This window comes from Halichoeres trimaculatus, unplaced genomic scaffold (genome assembly GCF_033239565.1).
Source record: "Halichoeres trimaculatus isolate MK-OKI-2021-1 unplaced genomic scaffold, fHalTri1.1 fHalTri1_scaffold_7, whole genome shotgun sequence".
NCBI classification, from domain to species: Eukaryota; Metazoa; Chordata; class Actinopteri; order Labriformes; family Labridae; genus Halichoeres; species Halichoeres trimaculatus.
This window is the reverse complement of record NW_027437185.1, coordinates 31,596,874-31,619,908: the sequence shown is the minus strand read 5'-3', so window position 1 is coordinate 31,619,908 and position 23,035 is coordinate 31,596,874. Positions and strand designations below refer to the sequence as shown.

The 23,035-nt window shown below is 38.1% G+C and overlaps 2 protein-coding genes across 5 annotated transcripts; one reads left to right on the top strand and one right to left on the bottom strand.

The window, feature by feature from the left end:
- The first annotated feature begins 679 nt into the window (after positions 1 to 679).
- Positions 680 to 11,407, top strand: slc30a9 (solute carrier family 30 member 9). 4 transcript variants are annotated; one of them, XM_074674593.1, is made up of 18 exons: positions 680 to 827; positions 1,190 to 1,320; positions 1,427 to 1,603; positions 1,762 to 1,809; positions 1,937 to 2,036; positions 2,263 to 2,355; positions 2,448 to 2,530; positions 2,987 to 3,045; positions 3,684 to 3,751; positions 4,187 to 4,345; positions 4,923 to 5,058; positions 5,154 to 5,193; positions 5,288 to 5,359; positions 5,734 to 5,841; positions 6,781 to 6,946; positions 7,382 to 7,511; positions 8,328 to 8,441; positions 10,239 to 11,407. In XM_074674593.1, exons 2-18 carry the CDS (start codon positions 1,212 to 1,214, stop codon positions 10,281 to 10,283), a joined length of 1,707 nt encoding a protein of 568 aa, XP_074530694.1. In that variant the 5' UTR covers positions 680 to 827; positions 1,190 to 1,211; the 3' UTR covers positions 10,284 to 11,407. The 4 variants fall into 4 exon arrangements, with proteins under 4 accessions (XP_074530694.1, XP_074530695.1, XP_074530692.1 ...); XM_074674594.1 differs by having other exon boundaries at positions 706 to 827; positions 1,186 to 1,320; positions 1,493 to 1,603; XM_074674591.1 differs by having other exon boundaries at positions 706 to 827; positions 1,186 to 1,320.
- Positions 11,408 to 15,582: 4,175 nt separating this feature from the next.
- Positions 15,583 to 21,355, bottom strand: grxcr1a (glutaredoxin and cysteine rich domain containing 1 a). Its single transcript, XM_074674380.1, has 4 exons — positions 20,951 to 21,355; positions 18,226 to 18,465; positions 18,064 to 18,129; positions 15,583 to 15,803 (listed from the first exon to the last, which is right to left on the bottom strand). The coding sequence occupies exons 1-4, from the start codon at positions 21,353 to 21,355 to the stop codon at positions 15,624 to 15,626; spliced, it is 891 nt and encodes a 296-aa protein (XP_074530481.1). The 3' UTR covers positions 15,583 to 15,623.
- Positions 21,356 to 23,035: the final 1,680 nt, after the last annotated feature.

Here is a 23,035-nt window from a genome sequence, read left to right as displayed (position 1 = left end):
AACCTGAAGTGTTACAGCTGGTGAATAATGTAAAAAAAATGAATGAATTAATTTTAAAAAATTAACTTAACCCAAAATGTAATAACTCAAAGTTATTTTTGGGTCATTATATATCTGTCTCTAACTGGTCTGGATCCTATAACCAAATTAAGATGTTTATTGTGCTTTCTTTACACTGCTATATTTGCTTGACATATATTTACTGGAGATATTGTTTCATTTTGAACATGTTGGTGTGTCCAACACATAATTAAGTGGCCATAAAACAGTTTGATAACCCTGACACACCAACAACATGTTGCTGAGATACACATAATTATTTTAAAAAGTACAGTCATAAACTACACGTGATTTAAAACCATTGAGGGCAACTCTGCCCTTTGGTATTTCCTAGAAGTTGGGTTTCCCTATAATATTCTGACCTCAGTAAAACCTAAAATGACCCCCTTTATCCCAAGTGAACAGCCTCTTTTGGATTTAACACTGAATTAAAAACTTAATAAGACTGTTGAAAATATTTTTCTCTTAGAATAGTTCAGTGTAAAAAGAAATAAATAAATACATATAATATATTTTTAATGTAGTTGCCAATAGTTCAAACACTTCACCACTGACAGCAAATGACCTTGTTTGTACATCAGTCCACAGAATATCGCGATAGGAGCGCAGTCTAACCAAACATCCACACACTCTCGCGAGAATACAGTCAACGTCACATCTGTGTCACAGGTCACGTGTGTGTGTTTGTAGCACCTACTGTACGTCAGTTTAGCCATAGATTCTCGAAATGGACACAGATTATGCAGAACAAAATTCACCATAGAAAGGTATTGGCTGTTTAGAATAACCGTACATCATTTTACCCAAACGCGGGTTGTACTTTGTTAGAGAGTTTAGTTAAAGTGTGACACAGCACTTGTTACTTACGGAGGATACCGCTGTTAGCATACGATGTTAGCTAGCTAGTGTTGCTAAGTTTGTACCTCCGTAGCTTTTGAGTGATAAGCAATGACATACCTTTTTATTTGACTTTAATGTCAGTTAAGTTAGATTTTCGTTTTTGTTTGTAGTCGTATTAATGTCGCCAGGTGTAGAGGGGCGGTGTTTTGCCCTTAATCGTTTTGCATTGGGTTAAGTTAACAGCTATATCACAGCAGTGACCGGGCCATCTCTCACTCCGCATAGCAAGTTCCTGCACTTCAGTATCGAGGATGTTTCCCAGCCTGGCCCACAGACCATGGCATGTCTTCTGCAGGGTCTCCATGCAGCACAGGGCCCCTCTGTCTCAGCGGTCCCCGAGGTTCCCCCAGCCGAGCTACGGTGAGGAGCATAACAGGGGCTCTTACTGGCTTTGCCTTTGACTGGGGTGTTTGTTTTCTGTGCAACACGCTCGGTTTAACAGTCATCAATGCGCTCTGTTGTACAGGTCTGCAAAGTGGGGGCTTTCACAGTTTGTGGTTCAGCTTTCCAGACTGCCGTGTCACCTCTCTAGGGTTGGGAAAGGTGCATTATTATTCTACCTCCGGAAATGGTAAAGATGGTCCTCCGATATCAGCGGCAGGGGAAGTCCCGTCAGCAGAAAAGATCTTGGCATCTGCACCAGGTGAGAATCTGACATGATTTCTCTTAAAAAAAAAAACAATGTTGAAATGTATCTTGTATGTTTGTATTTTTTTTTTGTATGTTTTTTTTCTTATGAGAAATAGAAACATCAGATTCTGGTAACTTGATTGAATATAACTGAATAAGTTGCTCTCATAGGGTCGTCACCTAAGGGGCTTACCAAAGCTGAGACGATTCAAGTTAAAGGTAAGAAAAAACAAGGTTCTAGATTAATTCTTTCTTTTGAGATGCTCCAGATAATTCCTGTGATTTGGCGGCCAGCACACACATGGGAGCAGGTTACACTCTTCATCATAACCCTATTCTGTTTCAGTTCGAGCGGTCCTAAAGAAAAGGGAATATGGAGCCAAGTACACTCAGAACAACTTTATCACTGCAGTCAGAGCCATGAATGAGTTCTGCCTGAAACCGAGGTAACTTCTTTTTCATGGCCATCCAACATTACATTTTATCTTGCACATGTAAAAAATGGTAGTGAAGTGTCTGTCTGCTCGCTGGCAGACCACAACACAAATTCTTTTGAATTAACCGTGCACGTGCTGTTGTGATTATCTGAACTTTCACTGCCTAATGTAGTTTATCACAGGACTTCCTAACATGTGTCACCACACTTCTTCCTTTTCCCCTTTTTTTCCCCAGCGATCTCGAGCAGCTTCGAAAGATCAGAAGGCGCAGCCCCCACGACGACACAGAGGCTTTTACTGTTTTCCTCAGATCTGACGTGGAGGCCAAGTTAGTTTATTCAAGATAACATCAACATCTTACAAAAAATTATACTTTCTCTTCCTTTTATTGATTCGTTTATTTGTCTGTGTGACCATCAGGGCGCTTGATGTTTGGGGGAGCCATGAAGCTTTGGCCAGAGAGAGAAATCTCAGGAAAGAGGTGGAGAGAGAATACCAAGAGAGTAGGTTTATATTTGTTCCTGGCCAGATATAGACCGAAGAAATCATGTAATAATACTTTGAACTTTAAGAAGTGTTTCAAAACTTTAACTTTAATTTGAATCCCTCTCAATCCCAGAGGGCTTTGTTTAGTTCACTCTGGTTTCCATTTGCCTTTAAGACTCCATATAATGTTTTAATTACCACATTTTACTTTCAGTTCTCTAACCTGCAAATAAATTCATGTCAGGATTTGAGCATTATGCTGAGAGAGCCCACATTCAGCTTACTTCATTCTTATAATTAAGAAGCAATCATCAAAATGCTTCTTTAACCCTTCAGAAGACAAATGAGCTAGATGTCAGACTCTTTTCAGACTAGGAGCTAAAATTTTCTTGGATTTTGAATGTAGGAAGAGGAAAACCTACCTGAAAGTTAAAATCATTTACAAACTTTTTGTCTCGTTTGCACATTCACAGATATATTTCGGAATCAACAGCTGTTGAAGGAGTATAAAGACTTTTGGGGAAACACAAAGGTAAGAGTGTATTTTTTGTAGAAGTTTGGGCCTTTTTTGCTTGTATTAGATTGGGAAGCTTACAGGAAATGTGAAGAGTAGAAAGTGAAGGAAGACATACAGCAAAGAGTCATGGCCGGGAGTCAAACACATGACACTGTGAGCGCTCCTTTACACCTGCTCTCTGATTTGATGATGTAATCCAAATTATTTTTTCCCAAATAGAAAAGAAGTAAGGTTGTTCCTGCCACCATGCTCAAGTTTCACTAGTGATGTACTTGTGTTTGCCCCTGCTGCAGAGTTCATAGCGTCTATATGACAATGTCATTCTGAGCTGTATTGATGCAGTCCCTGCTGTTTACTGTAGGGTGTGGTTGTTTTTCAGAGACCATTATGCTCTGCTGCCTTACTCTGGCATGTCATGGTATATTCTCTACTCAACCAGCTGTTTTTTTGTTCCCATAGTCTGCTTCACAGAATAACATCAAGTGTTTAAGGCTGTCATTAATAATCAGAGAATCTTTATATTCAGTATATTTGACCAGCTTGGGTGACTGACAATAAATTTTCTTTCTTCTTTGCAAATTTTGTTAAAATTCATAGAAGAATTACTTTTTAATGCACTTCAAAGTAAGTCATCATGTTTCCTTTGTTTCAAGCCTCGATCAGGGAAGAGGACGACTTTTCTACAAGGGCCAGGGAAGGTGGTCATGGTCGCTATCTGCATGTAAGTTCGCCTACTGTTCCCATCTCTGTTTGATTTAGCTGGGAATCTTTCTGACTAGCATATTCCGGTACAGCTACAAGTGGACTTGAGGCTGTTCCTCTGTTTAAGACGTAAAGATGAGTAAATGTGTGGGACCTTGTCTCACGAGGCCCGTTGCTCTATTGGATTAGGATGATTGTGTTAGAGGACACGTGCGGTCACATGAGCAGCAGAATGTTTCTATCAGTGAATACACTCAAATTCTCACAGGATTCGATTAGTGAAGTTCTCAATCTGGAAATTTGTTTAGGAACTTTGGAGTTTGTTATTATAACACATTATTGATTCATGATGCAGAGTTCAAAAAGTTTTATCCATTGTGTATTTGATGTTTCTATAATATCTTCACTTGGGAGATTTGATGTGTATCACTCACACTCATTTCTGTCTCAACAGCAACGGGCTGAACTTCTTCTTCAAGCTCCTGGCCTGGGTCTACACTGGATCAGCCAGCATGTTCTCTGAGGCCATCCACTCTCTGGCTGACACCTGTAACCAGGCTTTGCTCGCCCTAGGGATCAGCCAGTCTGTCCGCAACCCTGACGCTGGGCACCCGTAAGAACCCTGACTTACTACTAGACATGCCAGTTTCCTTAATTTTGAGAGATCGGTGATCAGTGATGGGTGATCGACCCATCCTTACACATAAAATTGATCTTATATACCCCCGGGAAGGTCTGACAGCCAGCTATTGTTGCTTTTTACTCTCAGACCTAAAACTCAGGACACTTTATTAGTTGTTAAAGCTAAAACAAAAAGATTTTATCGTTTCACAGGTATTGTTCGATGATTTTCAATAAAATAAGATTGGAACATTGAACGTATATTCTGTCAGTTATCAAAAATAAAAATTAAAAACCGTTGTCGGCCCAAATCTGTATCGGCAGGTCAGGCTTTTTAAAGATCAGTGATCGGCCAGAAAAATGTGATCGGTGCACCCCTACTTACTACTGTGTTTATGATGAGAGGAACATGAGTACTCTGGAATGGTCAACACAACACATAAGAGCAGAAGTTAATAAGTAAAAGGGTAACTTAATAGGTTTGATTCAAATAAAAGGATTGGTCTAGATGTTGTTGTATGGTAGGGAAAAGTCTCTGAACCGGTTTCAAGGCCTCCTGTCTTCTTCAGGTACGGCTTCTCCAACATGCGCTACATCGCATCCCTCATTAGCGGAGTGGGCATTTTTATGATGGGAGCAGGCCTCTCCTGGTACCATGGCATCATGGGATTGCTTCACCCTGAACCCATTGAATCTTTGTTATGGGTAAGCTTCTGTTTCCCTTCTCCTGCAGACTTCAAAAGATTAATTCACAAAGTGTTTGCCTGGAGATCCTACCAACCATCATTCTTGTGTTTCAGGCTTACTGTATCTTAGCGGGCTCACTCGTGTCTGAAGGAGGTGAGTTATAGAGAAGATCATCTAAATCTGATCAATTTTTTACGGAAATTGAGGATTTTGTGTTGAAATACTTTCTTCTGTTTACGTTTCTCAGCCACATTACTGGTTGCTGTCAACGAGATAAAGAAGAGCGCCCACCAGCATGGATTATCGTTTTATGAATATGGTGAATAATGTGAATTTCCTTGCCTGACGTCATGAGCTACACAAAAGTTATGACTTGAAATCCCTACAATCACTTGAAAGAATTTAAAATGGGCATTTAATTGTTAATCTACCCTTAAATGGCTCAAGGTTTCATTTTAATCTGATGAGTAATAAATCCAGCAGGAGTTTCACATGGTTGAATCTTACCTCAGAGGTAAAATGAAACCAGGTACACATGTGAGTCATCCAGGCCAAATCAATTAGCATATCGTGAGTGGAACTTTGAAACCTGATATACAAGTGGTTGCCAGAGGCACTGACTGGTGTAACGTGTACTCTCATGGCTCAAACTTGTTGATGTTTAAGATTTATGTAAATGTTTGATGTGTGCAGTCATGCAAAGTCGAGACCCGAGCACTAACGTAGTGCTGCTGGAGGACGCTGCTGCTGTGTTAGGAGTCATCATGGCTGCTGGCTGTATGGGACTCACCTCTCTTACAGGTAAACAAAGACATCTGGATTACCTTCTTTCAGCACATATCCTGTCTTCATTTACCCACAACATGATCACTTATTACAATAGCTTGGCACTGACTGTCATTAACAATATCAAAATTTTCTTTATAATACATGAAGTAATGATGTTTTTGTGGTATTTTGAAGTCATTAAAATTAAATGCAAATGTTTCAGTTTATTTCGGACAAAGAAAACAGTTAAAAATAAAAACAGTCAATTTAAGGGTACATCATACCACAGTTTTTCGTAGATACCAAATAAAGAATTTAACGTGTCTGGAAAGGAGTAGGAAGAAGCAAAAGCTTTTCATGTCCTACCCCGACTTACTCTCCCTCTATATTAACCAAAATATGTTATGCGCTGCAAACCCTCCCCCCACTCACTCTTGTTATCGAGAGATTTCCCAGAAGTTGTCTTCATCTTGATATAAAATCAGAATCTTTGTTTTGTTAGACTGTGACAAGGTCAAGTTCTCCAGACTTTATCAAAACTTCATGTTTGTTTTCCAACCATAAGATGTAGCACAGCAAATTACAGGATCAGCTGTGTATTGTTTACACAATAAATGAAACAATAACAAAGCAGATCTGAGTCACCTGAACAAAAAAAAAGGTTTGTCTTCAGTCAGAAAAGGTCTATAGAGATGCTGTTTATGAGTTCCTTTATTGCGCCAGCAGAGAAACTATCAGTTGGGATTTCATCTGTCATCTGAAGTCATGCAGTTAATGAGCTGTCTTATTATCACCTCTTTATATCACCCTCATTATCTGCACTGCCGTTTAGTTTCTTTTTATTTATGTGCTTGATGACTCCCTAAGTAATCTTTCACTCTTCTGTTTTATACCACAGTCTCCTCTTAAAATGTTTGCATAAGGAAATCTTTTGCATTTTCTTTCTCTTTCCTTCTACCTGTGTTGCTCCAGGTAATCCATACTATGACAGTTTAGGCTCCATCGGCGTTGGAACATTGCTCGGTACCGTCTCCGCCTTCCTCATCTACACCAACACCGAGGCTCTCCTGGGACGCTCCATACAGGCAGAGCGTGTACAGAAGCTTACAGAGTTCCTCGAGAACGACCCCGCTGTGAGGTCAGAGAAGTAGACCAAAATACACACACAAACACAGGCTTTCATGAAACATGCTGCGAGACTCTGAATTATAACGTGTGAATCTAAATAATCCAGAGTCACGGTCCAAACAACATCAAGTGAGCACATGTTTGCTGGACTAATGTAAGCGGACAACAAGCGGAGCTTAAAATAGATCATCTGGTATTTACTGGTCTTTACATGCAACCGTCTGTAGCGTCAGAGTCACACAGAGTGGGGAAAAGGGAGTTTAAAAACCCCTTGGTGGCATTAGAAGTCAGATTGTAGTTGTGCGTTCAATTTTTTTTTTTGTAATTCTTATGCTGTAAAATCCATGTGTTACAGCAAAAGTCAGCTGTAATTAAAGCATAAGTTGTGATGTTTGACCTGCCTCTTCTAACTGTTTCCTGGTTTGTTGCGTGTCATTATGAGCAGGGCCATCCATGACGTGAAGGCCACCGACATGGGACTGAGTAAAGTCCGCTTCAAGGCTGAAGTCGACTTCGATGGCCGAGTGGTGACGAGGTCTTATCTGGAGAAACAAGACATTGACCAAATCCTCACAGTGAGTCCATTTTTTCTCAATTCAATACGAATATTTCCAGAATGCAAAATTTAACCCAGAGGGCACGGTGCTAACCCACTGGTAGACACATGATTCACTTTTGTGCGTGATTTCAAGTTTGATTAATGTAGAGAAACTTGTATGTTTATCTTTGATCAGTGTAGAAGCTGAAATATATTTAGCTGGTTTGTTTTATTTTGACGTCGTCACTTTGAAGACATAATTGCTCTGAATTTAATCCATCCATGGTTGTGGAATCTCAGAGTCGGGAGCTCAGATATTTTTGTTGACCGTCACTTTTTATCGTCATGTTCGTCATTATTTGTTTAGTTTTCATCCGGTATTATTTTCATATTTTTTGTTCTGAATTAAATATTGGCTCGTTTTGGATTTAGATTTTTTTGCACAATAAACCCTTTAAACTGATCGCTGGACTCTTATTGAACTTTTTGGACACGTCACAGAAAGAAGAGCTTCACCCAGCCAATTAACAGTTATAAGACAGCTGCAACAATCAGCTCGTAAAATTTCAAGAGTATCTTAGTTGATTTTGTTGTTTCTGAGCTCACATTCGAAAATACTGTGACATCAAAAAGACTACTACCTTGGATTTTGAACACTCTCGACTTTCATTTCTGTTTTTTCTTGGTTGAAGTGCAGAGGAAGTGATCAAAGGTTGTAAATGAACGTTTGCTCTAGAAATCTGATCAAAGTAAACAAACAGGTTTTCTTTTGTTTGAGTCTGATAAACAAGAGAAATCTCTGTCAGCTGCAAAACTCAACCTTTAAGCGTGTTTTTTTGTTCTCTCTCTGCAGGACATCCAGCAGGTGAAGACCCCAGAGGAGCTGGAGAACTTCATGCTGAAACATGGGGAGAACATCATCGACACTTTGGGGGCCGAGGTGGACCGCCTGGAGAAAGAACTCAAGGTATTTAAACACAGCTAAAAAAGATACAACATATCCTGGAACTCAAGTGCAAGATCATTCTTCTTTGTATTTATCAGGAGTTATTTCTTTGCATGTGACATCAGTTGTTAGTATCTGTGTAGAATAAGGAATCTCCTCTTGTCTTTAGCTCTGAGAGACTCATCCTCTCAGGAATGCCCTCAATTTGTCAGAATTTCATCTAATTATTTAGGAGGTGTTCCCGTAGTTGTTTTTCTTCAGTGTTATGTGGGGTTCCCCAGATCTTTAAGATAGGATAAGAAAGCTTTATTGATCCCAGATGGGGAAACTCATACACAGTCCACTCATACAATACACATCAAGACATTTACAACTAGAAAAGCACTCCACCAAGTCACGCAACACTTTTGTCCTTTAATGTTATACTCCCTTTCAGCAGACTGTCTGCTACAATTTGGTGTTAGTCGCAGGTTTGTACAATAATTTGTTTCCTGACAGTGTTGAAAATTATGGTGGCTCAGTGCATATTTCATATTCCGATCTTAGTATCTAGAATATTGTCAGGATCTGGATCGTACTTATACATCTGTCAGAAATTATGGTGACCTTGTTTTGTTTTGCAAAGCAATCCGACCATTTATGGTGGAGTTACACACACATATGGTGAAAACGGCCCTATTTCACAATGATAAAGAATGATTTAAAAAAAAACAGGATCCAGACAGTAATTTGGATGACCTCAAAAATTTCTTCTTTGTTTCATGTTGAACATTTCCTGAAAATTTCATCAAGATCCATTTGTTACTTTTTGAGTTATGTTGTTCACAGAAAAACAAACTCTCCAAAAAACATAACATCCTTAACTAAGTTAATAAATAAATACCAAAAAATATATATATATATATATATCAAATACCATAGCCATGAAAAGAAACTCCAAGAGAACAGACAGGAGCAACCAAGACACAGTATTGTTTATTAAAATAACGAACTGCTGCCAAAATAACAGATCTACTGAGTCAGTCAGTGGAGCACATAAGCCGCGTTTCTACCAAGCAGACAGGTTCAGTTCGTCTTGTTACAGCGCACATTTTCCTGCATTTCCACTGACTTCTCCCGGGACAGATCCTTAAAAACCAAGACGAGCCGACCTACTTTTTTGGGACCCTTTCGTATGGGTGCCAGACCGAACCGATCAGCTCTCGGAAGGTGGAGCTTAAACACTGCAGACCGTTGATTGATCGAAAGAATCATCACTTACCCCGACAGCGGCTGCATTTCTCCTGGCGGCACACAGACTTCTCTGAAACAAATCTTGATAACACTTTGTATCAAAGAGCTACATGCCAATCACAGAGAGGATGAAATGCTGCATGTCTTCCATCTATGCTCTTTGTTTACTGTGTTGCATTTTTCTTCTTTGTTGGAACTACTACGGCGTCACGCTATTGTTAAACAGCTGCAGCTTTTGGCATCCGGCTTACACACCGCCTACCACGAGAGGGCACAGTTTGCTGTGGAAACGCAAACGGTATCAGGCTTAATTGTACCAAACCGTACCAAACTGTACTGAACTGACCCGGACTGCTTGGTGAAAACGCGGCTTTATACACACTGTGGCCCTCCTTACCTACTCTTAAAACTTAAAGTGAAAGCTTTGATATGTTTGTGTTTGTCCTTTGTCAATTAAATCCCTAATTTTTGAGGCCCAGAACTGAGTTTTGCAGCTTTTCAATGAATATTAAGAGGTTAAAAATAACCTTTTGAACATTTTCCGAGAGCAGGTTTGATATGTAACCCTTTTTTGTTCACCCACAGCAACGTAACCCGGAGGTTCGTCACGTAGACTTGGAGATTCTCTGAAACCTCCCGGCTCTCTGCCGAGGGGACATCACGCTGGAACAAGAAAAAGCTACAAGAGGAAAAGGTGAAAGGAGGGCCGAGCCTGCCTCCACAGTCTGCCTCTCATCCTGACCATCACGAAACACACCACAGTCTCTGCACAAGTCATCAAGTCTTACTGTAGATTAGTCCAACATACACGCAAGGACAACATTTGGACAATGATTGTGTTTTTTCTTTATGTTGCTTGAGCTTTTGGCTTGATCTGGGAAACCGATTCATACTCAGACTACCATCCATCTCTGATATCTATAACAGCTCAACCAGACACCAAACACCAGTGACGGTTTCGGGTAAAAACTCACATTCCATCTTGAATGTGTTCTGGGAAAAAAGAAAATCACGGCAACTTCAAAAAACAAAAACACTCATAAACAGGACCAGTATCTTTTTCTTTATGCTTGAAACACAGTGAAAGTTTTTCTTTCTTTAGTAAGAAGGAAACCTGAGAGCTACATGTTCAAGTAAGACTTATTTAATAGGAAATATTAGATTTTTTTTTCTTTGTTTTAATGTAAAACTGAAAAGCTGCGACAGCGTGATGCTGCTGTCAGCTTTGTAATAATTATTAGATTTTATTGCTATTACAGAAAACATAATGTGATTGTATTTCAGTTAAAGAGTGCGCTGAGGTTTCATACATAGCATATGTAATAGCACTTAATCAGCAGGGAGATGGAGGATGTATTAATCATTATACAGGGTCAGATGAAAAGAAGTGTCAAAGAGCTGTAAACAGAAAAAAAGTCATTGTTAAATCATCCAGAATATCACCCTGTACAGTATGTGTACCAAAATACCAAGTGAATAATCTCCTGCTCAGTGTTTCTGCTGAATAATATTTATAACGATGACTGTGTTTATGTTCTGCGTACTCAACATAACTGAAGCATGGTTCACCCCTGCCTGCGAAACATTTTGTTTCAGGAGGTGGGCCGGCAGAGACATTTCATCTTAGGTATGGAGAGGGGAGTTGTGGATATATATTTTTGAAGGTGTTAATAGTGTAATATTTTCCATTTGGTTATAACTATGTTGCCACTGCTGAAGGAGTTGGAATAAATTTGAAGTAATTTATTAAATTATTTGGGTTTCATTTTTTTTGTCACGTGATTTTTCGTCCTCCATGAGAATAATGTTGAGAGCACCGTGATGCATCCCAGACAGCAAAAAAAGGTAAGATTTGAATGCATCATAACGTCTGGATTAAAGGCCTTTCTTTCTGTTTGAAGCTCATGCCTGGCTGGTATGTTACCCCAAGTCCATTAGATGGTGCAGTTGTAAGGATGATAGAAAGGGGGTGCACTTGCCTGCACGCTGACGTCAATAAAAACAGTCATTTCCAACCAGTCTGCGCATTGACCGACCATTCAAAACATTACGCACAGCATCGCGGCTGGACCACGCTAGACTACTCGACTGAAATAATTTTTTCGCCAAGCCCCGGAGAGCGGAGACAATGCGGACAAAGCTCCACAGCAGGTTTTTCACCATTGAATGTTGTCTTCACATTTTTGGGTGTTGCGCGCATATCAGTGTCATGTCTCGTCATACCATTCCCAGTCAGTTTGTGCCAGTGCCGCTGCCCATCGTGTTTCCTTTCATGTCTCCCCTCTTCTAAGAAAGGAAAGGCGAGCTTGTGCACGATGAGGTAGAAATGCAGCCAGGTAGTGATAGGGCTGATTTCGATTTTCATTAATATGAAGGAAACATGCCTGCTGTCACTAAACACATCCTTTGTCATGCTGCAGCCTCCTGCACATTATATCGCTAATTTCAGCGCCATTAATTTGTGTTTCTGTAAGAAGAGGTGTCTTTTCTAGAAGGATTTCTCGACGCCTTCATTTTTTTTCCTTTCATAATTTCCGTCTCCAGCAGCCCACAGATGGGGGCGCAGTAAACCAGCACAGTTGGGGTCTCAGATTTTCTTGCAACCTCCCCTCCATCACCACAAGCCTGTGGCTACAAAATCCCAAATCCCATTTCTCATCGGTGCGGAATTGAATTAAAGCAACGAGATTTAGTGCAGACATGAAATCACTTCTCATTGCACATGCAAAAAAAAAAAAAAAACTCATTAACCTTTCCCATGCTTTGTATGTGTGTGTTTTCTCTATCTTTCTGAATAATCGATCTGGTTGCTGTTTCAATCACAGGTGCAGGAGCGTCTAGAACAATCCAGGTGGAGGCTTCATGGCGGATCATCATCTCCATCGTCACCCTGCTCTTCGCTTTTAGCCTCTTTACAGTGCTGCCTTGTCTAATCATGTTCAAGCAGCATTGTACAGGGCTATGACAGCGTAGAGAGTCGAGCTGCGTTTCCCTGACCCTTTGGAAGACAGCCAATGAATGACATCATCCGTCAGAAACACGGACCGTCGAGGCGGCACAGCGAGCTGTCTCTGAATAATCCTCCTCATGAGGGATGGATGCTCTGAGGTGTTGATGTTTTCCGGTTGTAGAAATCTGGAGCACACTGAGTTCTCGTTGGGATCAACCACTCGATGCAAACCTGAACCCCTCCGCAGTCATAGACGTTATTGACCCAATTAGTGAGGCTGCATGGTACTGCCTCAGGATTAGACCAACAGTCAGTTTCTTATACATCACAGAGCATTAAAGCAATAAACAACACGTGATCTATAAAAACCTGCTGGTCTTTACAAATGTAATTACTATAATAATGCATTTTTTGGAATAAATTAAAATATTATGGTAGCCCAAAGTGGACATAATGTGATTAGTGTTTTCAAAGCCATTATCCTTAGAAGTAAGTTTATGCTTCTTATATCTTTTTTTCCTTCATAAAATTAAGTTCTGTTATTAATATTCTGAGAAACCTTGAAAATAATTCACACGATCTTTGAACTATCCTTAGAAGTCAAGGGTTTGGGGATTGTCTTAAGAAACATGCTTTAAACTTGTTGAAAAATATACATATAACACGTTAAATGTTTGTCTAAATATGTAGTTTGCATTTCTGAAAGTTTCATAGTATTTAATATATTATGTATTTTTATGTTAAAAAATCTATATATTTATATTTTATACATGTGATGTTTCCACAGTTTTAACTAGAGGTGTGAACAAATATCAAGACAGCAATACATTGTGATACTTTAACTTGTGATAAAAATAAAGATATTAAAACTCTTAATATTCATATTTTTGTTGAAATAAAAATTCATATTTTGGCAGAGTTGGAAGTACAATGCGTCTTCCACACCTCCACTGCAGTAGATGGCGCTGAAGAGCTACTCCCCTGTATATTTCCCATAAACTGTACAATGAATATAATCTCAAAGTTTATTCAAAATAATTTTTTTTTCACCTTGATGATTTGGGATTTGATGCTTTCTCTCTATGCTTGGGTCAGTTAGTTTAAAACCATTCTAAGTCAATTTTTACAGTGATAAAATAATAATCAGTCACATTTTGCGCATTATTAGATTTTCGTATGAGTAATATTGGTTACACCAAGTGACATTTATCAATTTCACCAGCTGACCGTGTCTTTGCAACATTGGTTTAATGTCACAGCAGTTAAAGTGACAAACTTTGTGCACTTTATGTTTTCAAGTTAGGTGTATGTATGAAACTGCATCTGACTTTCTTTATTTCAAACACAATAAAATAGAAAAGTTATTTTCAATCAAATAGTGAACTGTGTAGAATATCGCAATATATCACAATATTGTGATATCATGATATTATGGTACTGTGACCCAAGTATTGTGATACATTCTTGCCAATACTCACACCTAGTTTTAACCAATTGAAGACCCAGTTCCATTAAAATGTCAAATGGTGTAATCACAAAGACATGACAAGTATCAAATGGTCCACCTTCCTATGAGTTGGTTTACTGATAAATTATTTGTTATGAAGCATTACAGTGTACAGAGCAAGTCAGAACCGTGTTGACATTATTTTTTTCTCTATTGTTGGGTCAGTTGGTTCAAATTAGTTTTAATGTTTTATTTTCTCACAGTGTAGAAAATTTCTAAATCATATTGACTTAAACTTTTTTGTGCACTGACAGATTTTTTTCTGAGAAACATTGGTTGCACCAATTGACATTTATCAGTTTCACTAACTGATACCTTTAATCCATAAACATGCATGAGCGAAGACCAGAGCTGTACCTATGAATACTGGCCTCGTTTGATTAATCTGACCTTTTATCCAAATCTTAGTCTTCTAATAAATTATAAATATAATAAATAATAGCATAAATAATTATTTAAAAAAGCAGTGTGACATCTGCAGAATTCAGTTTTCACAACACAATGTGTTTGCTTCTTTTATTTTCCCCCTGATAAAAATGACTTAAATGTTGACCAATTAAAATGTTATGGTGGCCTAAAGTGGCCATAATGTCCTAACTGTTTCTAAAGCTATATCCTTAGAAATTAGTTTATGCTTCTTTGTTTCTTCTAAAAATAATGCTGTTATGATTATTCTGAGAAACCTTGAAAATAATTTACTTGATCCCAGCCTATCTACCCAGAAACAGTCTTTGTTGTCTGATTTTTCTTTTTCTGTCAATCAAGCAGTCTTTACCATTAATTTTTTTTTTTTTTTACTAACATACTTTGTGCCATTTCCTATTAAAAGGTTTAAAATTGTTTGCCTCCTGCAATTTTTTTTTTTAGTCTAATTTTTTCCCCTAGTCAATACTCAGCGCAGTGTTTATCTGGTGCATTGAGCTAAAACAATTTTGATTCTTTCATTAGCTCTGCAAAAAAAGTAGCCTTATGAAATTTATATCAATGCCTAAATCTAAATCTATCTTAGTATCAACATTAAAGTCTATAAAGTTGAACCAGCACCAGTCATGTTAGGTTTGAACTGTATTTTGTGCCGTGTTGTGATCAGAGATACAGATTCCACTGACTCTGAAGTGTCCTGCACTTTCCCTCTCTGTCCTCGATCACAGTTATTCTTAACCCAGTCTGATACAGGATTAGTGATGAGGCATTGTTAATGGAGGAGCCTTCTCACTAATTCAATAACAAGCTTAAGTTTCTCGAGGTGAAACCAGTTCAGAGCTCCTTGCTGGACACGTGCTCACAACCCATGAAGTAACGTTTCAGTGAGACAGATGAACCACGAGATAACAGATGCACAAATTCACAAGTTTTATTACAAATTTCTTTTTCCTTTTTCTCTCATTTTTCTAAGAATGGCCTTGGAAGAAAAGTCCTGCCTCATCACACCACCTGTGCTGCAGTCTGCGTTAATGTCTCGTGTTTGGTCCCAAGATGTGAGGATGTCGGGTCAGGCACTAAACATCCTCACTCACTGACTGCAGCTCTCACAGGGCCGCAGACCGTTCTCGTTACATGAAGTGCACTTGAGGGCTTTGAAGGAATCCGTGAAGCAGTTGCGAAACACAGACATCTTGCTGCCATGGCACGTTGGGCACGGGATGAAGGCGAAGCCCCCACAGGTCTGGCACGTCTGGGGGAGCTGTACCCTCTAGAAATACAACAGAAGATATTTCATGTTTACTACAAGACAAGATTTTTGACTAGGAATCTTGACATCTCCAATACCTATAGTTTGATAGTTGTGTGTTTTTTTGTTGATCTCTTTCTGCACATGTAAAAAGTAGTGTTTTCTCTGCTTCCAGAGGCAGCCAGGGCACAATAACCCTTCACAATGAAACAGTAACTCACTTGGCTTGAAGTTGTGCAGATTTTGTAGCTACTGACTGCAAAGGAACAAATTCTGCCAGTTACAGCTAAGCTTCCATCACCATCTGCACAATCCATTCAGCTATTTAAAGCCAAGCTTTACAAAGTATGTTGGTATCTACTTTCCCATGTTCGCAAAATGCCACAAGTAGCTTACCCACGGTTCATTCAACCATGTGACCACAGGACTTCAAATAGGGTTTACATTGTATGACCTGTCCCATATCTTTTTCCTCTTTATTCTTGTTTTTGTGTAAGTAGCTCTTCACTTATATCAAACAATAAAACCTTAAATGATAGTAAAGAGATTTTAAGGAGCTAGAAAGGGGCTTTTATAAAGTTTAAAAGATCTAGGCTAACTGTTTCCCACTGTTTTCAGTTGTTCTGGTAGCTTGTTTCACTCTCTTGATCCAAAAAATAAAAGGGCAAAATAAAAAATACTATTAAGATCAAGGAAGTATTTCTTTTGGTTCCATTTTTCTTTGTTGATGTAATTTTGCACTTAGGTTTTTAGTAGTAATTTTGCAATTAAGGATTGCTTTGCTTATTGTCATTCTGTAAAAAAAAAAAATAGTGCACACAAACACACAAATATATATATATATATATATATATATATATATATATATATATATATATATATATATATATATACATATATATATATATATATATTTTTTTTTTTTTAATTTATTTATATAATTTATTAATTTGTTTAATCAATTAATTAATTATTTTATCTATTTTTATTGTTTGTTTTGTTTAACTTAATTTTTTTTTGTAAAGCTACAAGTTTGTACTTGTAATTTTGCTATAAGGAGTTGCTTTGCTTATTGTCATTCTGTAAAAAAAAAGAAATAATAATTATATATATGTATATATATATATATATATATATATATATATATATATATATATATATATATATATATATATATATATATATATAAGAATAGAATAGATTAAAACCTCAATGAATATATAGATATAGTATATATAGTTAATAATATTATATATATATATATATATATATATATATATATATATATATATATATATATATATATATATATATATATATATATATAATTTTATTTATTTATTTAATTAATGAATTTATTTTTTATTTATTTATCTATTTTTTAATTTTTTTATTTTGTTTTATTTTTTATTTTTATGCAAAGCTAAAGGCATGCAGGCCTTATTTAAGGTTGTCTGACCAGATGTTTATTTGTGCATTGTGTGAGTGATGGGGCAGATACTAGAAGGCTTCATTCATTTTGAGACTTACTTTTTTATGTATGGCACTCATATTTTTATGTCATCATGAATAAAATAAAGACGAACTCATCTGAACTTAACTCTACTTTCTGAGGTGTGATTTTTTTTTTTTGACAGAGTATTAAATGTTGTCATGTATCTCTCTGCAAAAAAGCAAGAAAACTCCAAACATCCTGCAGTGTTTCAGTATTTCTAACTGTTGTATTTTAGCGTACTATTTAAGGTTGACTAAACACACAATCAAGCCGTGTTGCCGGTCAGATCCTGACTGATTAGCGTCTGCCTGACCTTTCAGAGCAGCACACATTTTTAATAGCCTGCAGGGCTGGAATGCACGACTTAAATGTCATAACATGTCTTTGTACCCGCTTATGAAGACTTTTGTTGGCTGTGAATTACAGCCAGGGTGTGAGAAAAGGCCAAGGCTTGTTTGACAGCAATGCAGCAGCTCAGTGAAAACACTTTTAGTTTACACAATCTGAGTTTGTACCACCAAGCGATGTGCTCAAGTGTGGTGTGTTTGAGCAAATGTGTGGAAGCAGAATCAATAACAAGCCCTCTATTATTGATGGTCACTCACTGATGTGCATCCTTTACATTCCAGTGTGCACATGTTTTATTGATGGTATGTGTAGCGGGTGGATATGACAGCTTCAGCTCAGTGTTCATCTGAACTACTCTCTGCATGTTTGATTTCATGTAGTTAATAGAACAACCCCCATATGACCTCCACTAGAAACGTAAAAAGCACTCAAACCAACCTCAATTTTTGTCAAAAGGTCCTGCAGTTCTCCTGATTCATTCATGCCCAGTATTTTCTCAGCACCCTGCAAAGCAAGTTCATTTTCTTATAAATCAGTGCGCACACACACACACACACACTTGAAACTTGGCATGATTAAAGAGCATTAACACAGACTGACCCCAAGGTAGTGTCCATCAATGAACACAACAGGTAGTGAAGGAGGTTCCCCCACACGCTTGCACCGCTCCTCCAGCTCCTTCCCGTACTCGCTGTCCAGAGCGATGTTCTTCTCCACAAACTTGACTCTGTGGTTCTGGAAGATTTTACGGACGAGTTCACAGCGCTCAAAGGTCGTCCTCACCACACGGAAACTGGTAGTGTAGATAACTATCCTCCCACATTCAAGAGACAACTCCACCTGAGAGGAAGTAAAAGTTTCATATTTACATTTTCATAGACATTTACTTTACGCAGATTTAGTTTCATCTCCTTGAAATAACGAGCTGCAGATTGTGGAAGAGGTCTCAGTAGTGCTGCTTCTTCAAAGCATTGCCAATTGTATCAGTGAGAATACACTAAGTCTGAATGAAATAGCTGTTTGATGGCTATAATATTTAACACTGCTTTCAACACGGACTAAAATAAAAGTGTCACTACAAGACTATTCAAATACTGCATCTCAAATTGATAGCAGATTATGTTACAAATGTGTACCCTACAAAAAATAGGGTTGAATTAAAAACTTGTAATTCACAATATATTTTTAGAAAAATGGTTTGTTAAGTTCTGTTTGACAATTATAAGTGTTAATCACGTGAAGATGTTAATGTTGTTGATTTTTTTCTAATATCTATTTTTTTGGTAGCTTAATTTTGCTAATATTGTTATGTTGGCTAGGCTACGCATCCTGCTTCTGCCTAGGGCAGGGGTGGCCAACCTGTGGCTCATGAGCGGCATGTGGCTCTTTGTCTTTTGGTGTGCGGCTCTTCGATCCATCTCTAAAAAAATATATAGATATATATATTTTTATGAGTAGTGGTGTGCTGATCATTCTAAAATAGCGGTATATTGATGCCTACTTTGGGATCAGTATTGATCAATACTTGGCTAATGAGATTGATACTTAAGTTTCGGTTTCTCTTCTCTATATGTGCTCTTCTCAATCACTCATGAGCTTATAGCTATTTAGATAAAGAGATGGAAATGTATTGATTTCCATTTTATTTCATTTTCATTATATGTGAGAGGAAGTGTGTCTCTAAGACCATGTGTGTGATGTGGCTCTTTGTAGTACCACAGTAATTTTTGTGGCTATTTGTCTCTGACTGGTTGGCCACCCCTGGAACTTTGGTTTGTTCAAAGAATGTTGGTTTGTCAGAAATGTCTTTCTTGTGACAAACATGTCATTATGTATAAAGACTGAATAAATCCTACCACTATACTATATTATACCAGACTTAACTATACTATAATATGCTATACTATACTATACTATACTATACCAATTACTTAGTTCCTTTTTCTTTTTGTTTTGTTTTTTAAGAATGAAATGTTTTAATTTCGCTCATCAGTTGGTTTGAATATGATTTAAAATGTTAGGAGTTGGTAACTTTAAAGACTTTTTGTCCAGTCCCCCCCCCCCCCCCCCCCCCCCCCCCCCCTTCATGCTAAAGTTATTAAAAACACTTTTGTCAATGCTTTGTTTCATTGTAGGGTCCTGTTGAAACTTAGCCAGCTAAATAAAGCTTGTTCTTTTTTCAGAAGCGTTGACTGTGTCAAACTGATTCTCAACAGGCTTGTTTAAAGTTGAGCCAATTACAACCTTTCTTCAACACAGAGTGGCTTCTGATCCCATTGACGCAGTTTGTAAACAACTAATATGGCTGCTTGTGGTGCAGTTCAAGCCCATTATTTCAACAAACAAACAATGTGGAAGTTCATGTTGTCAACTTTTGGTGAGCATTGGTTTGTTTCAAGTCAGACATCTTTGTAGGATGTTAAACTCACGGCCATGTGAACTGGACGTTATAGCTAGCCACCTCAACTTCAAAACTTGTTTCAAAGCTCTAATCTTGTTCCAGGAAACATGTTCACAAGGAGGGAGGAGCTGGATGAGCTGATGATGAAGAGATTTGGGAATTAGCGCAGATGTTCCACATCCGTTTCACTATGGGAACTGGTCAGAGACAGGCTTTATCCATTGAATTAGGTTTAAAATCATGAACTGTAAACAGGCTAGAGATGATGGAAATCAATGAAGGCCTGGTTTGTTCATGCTGGCAGTGTATTATTTTTCCACTGTGAAAAACATCAGTGTTTCAATGAATTATGACAAATACAGCTGTAATTATTAAAAGAAAAGCATTTTAAAAAAGGAATAGACATATGAAGACATCATTGGCCACCTGTGAGTCTCTACAGGTGGGTGAAAGGGAAAACAGCTGACTGGTCCCATATTATAACCCCATGAGAAGTATTTACACTTAACCTTAGCTAATCCACTTAACCATGCCGAGAAGACTTACAGAGTCTACAGTGACGTTATATTGACCTAATACTACTTTGCAAAGACACTTTTATCATAACGACCTTTTGTTTCACCTTTGCATCAGCACATGATGCCGGTAGTTACCTCAGAATAACAAACAGCTCTTCCTGGAGAAGGGATACTAGAAAGCGAAGTGAAGAGAATTCATTAACCTGATTAGTTTCTCCTGAAACACTTAACGAAATGCATCATTAAACTTTAATTGCTCCATGACCTTGTCCTCTATTGTGGGCTTTTATCTTTGCCTTACAGCTACATGTGGACGCTTCCTGTAACTAGACGTGAGGACAGCAGACTGTCGGCGGGAACAGGTGTTGTAAGCGTTCACACATTAAGAAGGAAAATGAGTACTTACGCTGTTTGTACTGGGAAGGTTTTCAAACACAGTCAGACCAGCACTGACTTTGTGCTTCACGCCTCTCACAGTCCCATTCTTACTGAGTATGTTGACCCTTTTGGTGGTGAACATCCAGTCCTTAGTGGTCCCTGCGTACAACAGCAAGTCATCCGGCTCACACTCGCTGTCGTCCAGCTCAGAGCCCAGAGAACCAAAGAGGTTTCCATGTATGTCTCCACTTGTTGAAGGAGTACTGGCCCTCTCAGCGTCTGAGCTGCTGGTGCAGTCTGAATCCAAAGAGTCTGAAGGTCCCTCATCCTTAAAAATCTCCTTTAGCACTCGACCACTGTTCCCTGAAGCCACACGGAACCTCACCCGCTTCTGTGACTTGTCCTGTCCGGCCCTGAACATCGTCCCCTCCATCACAAACCCTCTGCCACATTACATGGTCCACAGAACTGCAGTGTAGCTCCCTGCGTCTCATTCGGAGGTAGACATGCAGCCCAGACACACTATTTGCTCCCTGTGGATTACTTCCTTGACTAATCCGCACTGTTTGAACAGAGCTAAAAACGACCAAGAGCCTGTAAGCTGCCTTACAGTCCCACTCACACAGCTAGTAAATAATACATGTATTTCTGCCATGGCAACCTAGCAAGCTTATCTCAGGTAAAATGATAGTTGTCCTTGAATTATTCATCACAGTTTACACAGTTTTCACCAAAGCTTTGACAGAAAACTTTTTGGCCTAATTGTTTGTGCTTCATCAAACAAATCAACACATTCTTAGGGATAGGGATAACTCCTGTTGTGCTCAGTACTTAAAACTTAACACCTAACACCCACCTCGACAAACATCTCCTTACATCACTGTAGTGCGTCATTCTTAGTCCCACATGTAGCAGTGACACTGGGGACAAATTATTACAACAGTTATATATGTCAAGGTGTAACTTTTATTCTTCACTTCAAGCCTGTTACTCTGCAAACAATGCTAACAGGCAAATAGCATGCTAATATGCTCAAATAGTTGTCAAAAAGCGAAAGTAAGCTAATAGCATATTAGCATACCTGCTGAGCTAAATGTATCTTTTTGTCGAGTTTAGAAATGATTGTTTAGAGGAGTTAAACTGTGAGCTTGTTTTTATGCTAACATTAAGCTCAACACCACAAGCACAGACTTTTTGAGAGGTAAGGGGAAAAAAGACAAAATAGGAACGTACAGCAGGTTCTTACCACTAAAGAGGGCACTAAGTTCTGTGTGTTTTTGAGGGCACTTAAGCTTTGTTTTGGCTCCCAAGAGAGCAGTTTGGTTTTTTTTTTCTGCTAACCAGAAAAGCACTCAGCATGCCTTTTGGCTCCCAAGCAGGTACTTTAGCCCCTTTGGCCATGCACTGTTACAATGAGTGATGTCTACACTAGAAAAAATGGAAATCTTATCAAGTGTTTTGTCTTATTTTCAATTAAAAAAGCCCTTTTATAATTAGCTAACATGTCAACAAAAACGCTAATGTTCTGAAAAATGGGGTATTAACCAAAGCTAAACATAGTCCCAGATTTGTGTTGCTAGTTGAAGTAACTGGTGCTGTGAAACTTACTAATACACTGTGAAAAAAATGAAATCTCATCAAGTGTTTTTGTCTTCTTTTAAGTAAAAATAGTCATAGTAAACTTGATATGAGCCACATTCACCTGACCAGTCCAGAAAAATGTTGTGCTTTGAGTTTAATAAAAACAAAAATGAGGTCTGAATTGCTTGTAACAAGTAAAAAAAAAAAAAAAAAAAATCTGCCAATTGAACAAGAGAAAACTTACTTGTATTAAGACATGATTCTAGTTTGAAGCACATTTTCTTTTTAGCAATTATTTTCTTGTTCCATTGGCAGATTTTTTTTTACTTGTTACAAGCAACTCAGACCTTGTTCTTGTTTTTAGATAACTCAAAACACTACATTTTTTTGGACTGATCAGTTGAATGTGGCTCATATCAAGTTAACTAAGACAATTTATACTTAAAATGAGACAAAAACACTTAATAAAATTTCAGTTTTTCACAGTGTATTGGTAAGTTTCAGAGTAGCGGTTACTTAAGCTAGCAATAAA